The sequence below is a fragment of the Triticum urartu genome, chromosome 4 (assembly GCF_003073215.2).
Source record: "Triticum urartu cultivar G1812 chromosome 4, Tu2.1, whole genome shotgun sequence".
NCBI classification, from domain to species: Eukaryota; Viridiplantae; Streptophyta; class Magnoliopsida; order Poales; family Poaceae; genus Triticum; species Triticum urartu.
This window is the reverse complement of record NC_053025.1, coordinates 610,090,931-610,095,402: the sequence shown is the minus strand read 5'-3', so window position 1 is coordinate 610,095,402 and position 4,472 is coordinate 610,090,931. Positions and strand designations below refer to the sequence as shown.

At 44.8% G+C, this 4,472-nt stretch overlaps 1 protein-coding gene across 1 annotated transcript; it reads right to left on the bottom strand.

The window, feature by feature from the left end:
• Nucleotides 1–2,110: 2,110 nt before the first annotated feature.
• LOC125554415 lies at nt 2,111–4,167 on the bottom strand. The gene is made up of 3 exons (XM_048717979.1): nt 4,032–4,167; nt 2,756–3,961; nt 2,111–2,484 (listed from the first exon to the last, which is right to left on the bottom strand). Exons 2-3 carry the CDS (start codon nt 3,948–3,950, stop codon nt 2,453–2,455), a joined length of 1,227 nt encoding a protein of 408 aa, XP_048573936.1. The 5' UTR covers nt 3,951–3,961; nt 4,032–4,167; the 3' UTR covers nt 2,111–2,452.
• Between the last annotated feature and the right edge of the window lie 305 nt (nt 4,168–4,472).

Below are 4,472 nucleotides of genomic sequence, written 5' to 3'. Positions count from 1 at the left end.
TTACATTGATGAATTGGAGCTAGTTCTGTGTCACCCTATGTTATGACTGTTACATGATGAACCGCATCCGACATAATTATCCATCACTGATCCGGTGCCTACGAGTTTTCCATACACTGGTTTACGCTTATTTACTTTCCCGTTGCTACTGTTACAATCACTACAAAATACCAAAAACATTACTTTTGCTGTCTTTACTTTTGTTGCTGCTACTACCACTATCATATTACTTTGCTACTAAACTCTTTGCTGTAGATACTAAGTTTCCAGGTGTGGTTGAATTGACAACTGAGCTGCTAATACTTGAGAATATTCTTTGGCTCCCCTTGTGTCGAATCAATAAATTTGGGTTGAATACTCTATCCTCGAAAGCTGTTGCGATCCCCTATACTTGTGGGTTATCAGTCATCCATGTTAGTAAGCTCTCCAGGAGCAGAGTATATGGCCAGTTGATGGTGTGATCGGTTATCCCTAACTATTGGTAGCCACGTTTTCCCTTCAGACCTAATAATTTTGGAGTCCCAAGGATTGAATATAATATTAGGCATGGATTGGTTATCGAAGTATGGAGGAAATATCGATTGTGCTAGTAAGTCAATTTTACTTACCACCCCGGAGGGAGAAAGGATCAAGTATGTGTCTAGGCATGCGCCAAGGAGGACCCAAGTAAATTCTCTCTCGGGAGTTGTTCAGGAAGAAGTGCCTGTTGTGAAGGATTACCCGGATGTATTTCCAGAGGAACTACCAGGCATGCTGCCAGACCGAGACATTGAGTTTTTGATAGAGTTGTTGCCACGCACCGGACCAATATCGAAGAAACCATATCGGATGCCCGCAAATGATCTGGAGGAAATTAAGAAGCAGATTAAGGAGTTATTGGAGAAAGGTTACATCCGACCAAGTTCATCACCGTGGGGAGCCCAGTGCTCCTAGTTGAGAAGAAGGATGGATCTTTGAGAATGGTTGTTGATTATCGGGCTTTGAATGAAGTGACGATCAATAACAAATACCCACTACCGATGATCAATGATTTGTTTGACCAGCTTCAAGGAGCTAAAGTATTCTCCAATATCGACTCTAGTGCCCCGGGCGAGGACATCACTTTGGTGATTCCTCACTATAAGAAATATACACACATGGTCTAACCCCTATTCCTCGATCATTTTTCGTGGTTCCGCTCAGCAGATAAAATGTCCAGATAAAATTTGTTTAAATGAACACTCCAAGTTAACTTAACCAACCACGATCATTAGTAACCATCAAGGAGTTTCATCTGCAAAAATGTCCCATAAGCACGTACGTGTGAGTGGGACGCTGAATTTGAATTATAATTTAAATTCACAGGCTTTACCAATTCATGGAGCCAATCCCATGAACAACCTGGCTTTCCATAATATGTTGTGCCCGGGCAAATATACATATAGTATAACAAATATTCCAGCATTAATAAATACTGTTTCCAGCATACATGTACCGGCTTCCATGAACTATATTCCATTAATGTATTCCAAGCAATATTCAAGTGCATCAGTAAATTCCATATCAAGGTAAATATTCCAAGAACTATGTAGCATATATAAAATGTTGCAAGCCACACATAAGTATTTCCAACACTCACGTGATCGATGGTTGCACAAAGGTTCTAGATGTCGATAAGCATGATGCAAAACTAGTGGTTGGGGCACCACCTCTGTGGCGCCACTTGAGAGGAAGTTGTGCGCATGTTTCCATTTAAAAAAATACATAGAATCCTCGCCTCCGTCTAAAAAAACATCTCAGAAAAAAATCATCACCTTCATCTAAAAAAAGTAAAAAGAAAGAAGAAAAAAAATTACCACCGAGCCTACCCACAAGTGCCATTTTGCATAACCTTTCATTTAAAAAATAACATAGGTCCTCACCTCCATCTAAAAATAAAAAAATTATTTAAAAAATAATCCACACCATCATCTAAAAAATTCCAAAAGATTTCTCACTGCGGCCAACCAGCTTGCGCCACGTGGCATAGCTCATTAGCCGCCCTTCACGCGTAGCTTAATGGGTTTAATGAGAGACCTCTAGTGTGAGACAATATGTAGGCATGAAGAGGCGGCAAACCAAATGCGGCAACTTGGTTGAAAGATATTAAGACATTAATTATAGAAGATAGGACATTCCAATTATGAGGAAAAAGATTAAAGTCGGTTGGCTATGTCCATCTGAAAATCCTGTGACAACTAGTAGGTTCATTACAATGATAATCCCTTCACCCGCTTATGCATGCCACTTAACACCGGGAATTATTAAGCTGGCCGACTAAGTTACCAATAAAATGACAAAACAAACATCATTGCACCAAACCAGCTATTAATAATGCATAATTCATCACGAGACCATGTTGCCCCTTCAAGTGGTCATTTTTCCAATTGATGATAGTGGCCTTCTGCTCTTAAGCACATTCAACACGAAGCGATCAATGAGCTTCATCGTAGGGGTTGATCCTCTCTGCAAACGTAGATTTATTAGTGTGATTCCATACCCCTTCATAAGCATAACTACGTGTAACATTCAAGTATAGTACACAACGCTCAAAGTTTTTATTGAGCCTACATACATTATCACAAATTAAAAATATCAAATATAAATTTTCATCTCATAAAACATCAAATATAACTAGGTGTAAAATATTTCATAGCACCAATTACTTTGGGACAAAGGGCTTATTATCTAAGGGTGGTTGTTACCAAATCAGAAAGAAATGGACATATAGATATACCTTGTGGATTGTAGAAACTCATATACGGAATCAAAGCACTGAACTTCTCGCTCTTCCATAGCTTCTTCCACCCGAGGGACATGAGACTAATCTGGTAGATGCCAAGGTCTGTAGTCACGAAAATGATATCACTGCCTTCCACAGATCCAATCAGCCTAAGACTTTGCTTGGGATTCCGAATAGGGAGAAGGTTCTTGAGATCGACAACTCTATGCTGAGTCCATGACGCAAGGCCCTCGACACCCGTCTGGATTGAGCTTGACCATAGATTGAGGGTTAACCCGTCCACTTGTGCAAACCCCAAATTGCCATCCCCCATGGCCATGGGGATAAAGGAATGGTCTTTGAGCGGTAAGCCATTAGAGCGCACGTCGGGTAGATCAATCAATGACAAGCCATCAGAGGCCATGTCGTACTTGAGAATAGCCATGTCACGAACACCATCAACAATGGAAAGCATGAAGTAGAGTGCGTCTTTGATGAGGACAGGGGACAGTATTTCCGGAATGAATGCATGCCTAGCTTCAAGTTCAAGACCAGTGCTCAGGGTCCACTCAAGCTCAAGATCAAGATCAGAGCTCTCGCTCCACGCATCATCCATCTCCAGCAACGCGACGGACACGTGTGCAACACAACCATCATCGTCGCCGGTCGTGAAAAAGACCACACGAACGGGCCCCCCGTCACACAAGCGGTGGTCACAGCCGCTCACAGCACAGACCACAGTGGCCCCATCGCCCCAGCATCCATCGGGCTTCTCCAGGTATCTCGTGCAGCCCGTCATGGGGTCCCAAACGAAGAGCGGGGCGGGACACCCAAAGGGGTTTTCAAAGAGAACGCGGCCATGGCGGCAGTCCAACGCTTCATAGTCGTCCCATTCCTCGACCTCGGGAATGCGCGCGCCGAATTTCGTGGTGAAGGCAAAGCGCTGGACGGGGGGTTCTCCTTCGTCGGCAGGGCGGTCGGCGTGGAGCCAGGAATAAAAGAAGCCCAGCATGGGGGGAGCATCATGGAACTCTCGGTAGCGAACGGAGAAGCTAGTGCCGGTGAGGAGGCCGAGCCAAAAACTGCTGGCCAGGGAGGCACGCACGAGGCTCGAGGGCTCGTCCGGTGGGAGGCGGAGGAAGACCTCCTCGATAAGCTCGTCCGGCAGCGTCGGTGCAGGCCTCGTCGCCGGAATCGGGGGCGTCGGCATGGTTGTTCGAACTGATGCAGAAAGATAAATCAGAGAAATGAAGGAGGAAGAGGAGGGGAGTATTCAGTGGAGAAGATTCACCTTGAGAGTTGAGACGTCGGGAAGCGTCCCTGCCGCCGTCGTTGATCACTGCCGGGGACGCCTCTTGGTGGTGGTCACGGGCGGAGAGATGGCCTACGGGAGAGCTAGCTACTGGGGAGGGGAGGAGGAGAGATATGATGACATGACGGGGGAGAAAGCGACTCGATCGATATATTGGCAAAAACCTAACTGCAGATTAGAGGTTGGGATTAGAATAGGAAGAAATAATTGTTCTTCCTTCAGAAAAAAATCGGCTCGTAGTTGACGATTAGGAAGGAGACATCACCTGCACCACGTCTCTCTCTCATATCATTTCTAATTTGATGGTGCAGTCGATCACATGCTGGCTCGTTGACCGAGTTTAGATTTAACAATAAGGATCGTGATCGCTGGCGAACGTTGAGAGAGACGTGGGACACATAAGGGCATGTACAATGATGA

What these genes read in the sequence shown, in the direction of transcription:
- LOC125554415 (XM_048717979.1), bottom strand. Translation starts at nt 3,950, where the DNA reads ATGCCGACGCCCCCGATTCCGGCGACGAGGCCTGCACCGACGCTGCCG. An exon ending in GAGTTTCTACAATCCACAAG is followed by an intron (nt 2,485 to 2,755) that starts GTATATCTATAT and finishes CTACGTTTGCAG; the next exon opens with AGAGGATCAACCCCTACGAT.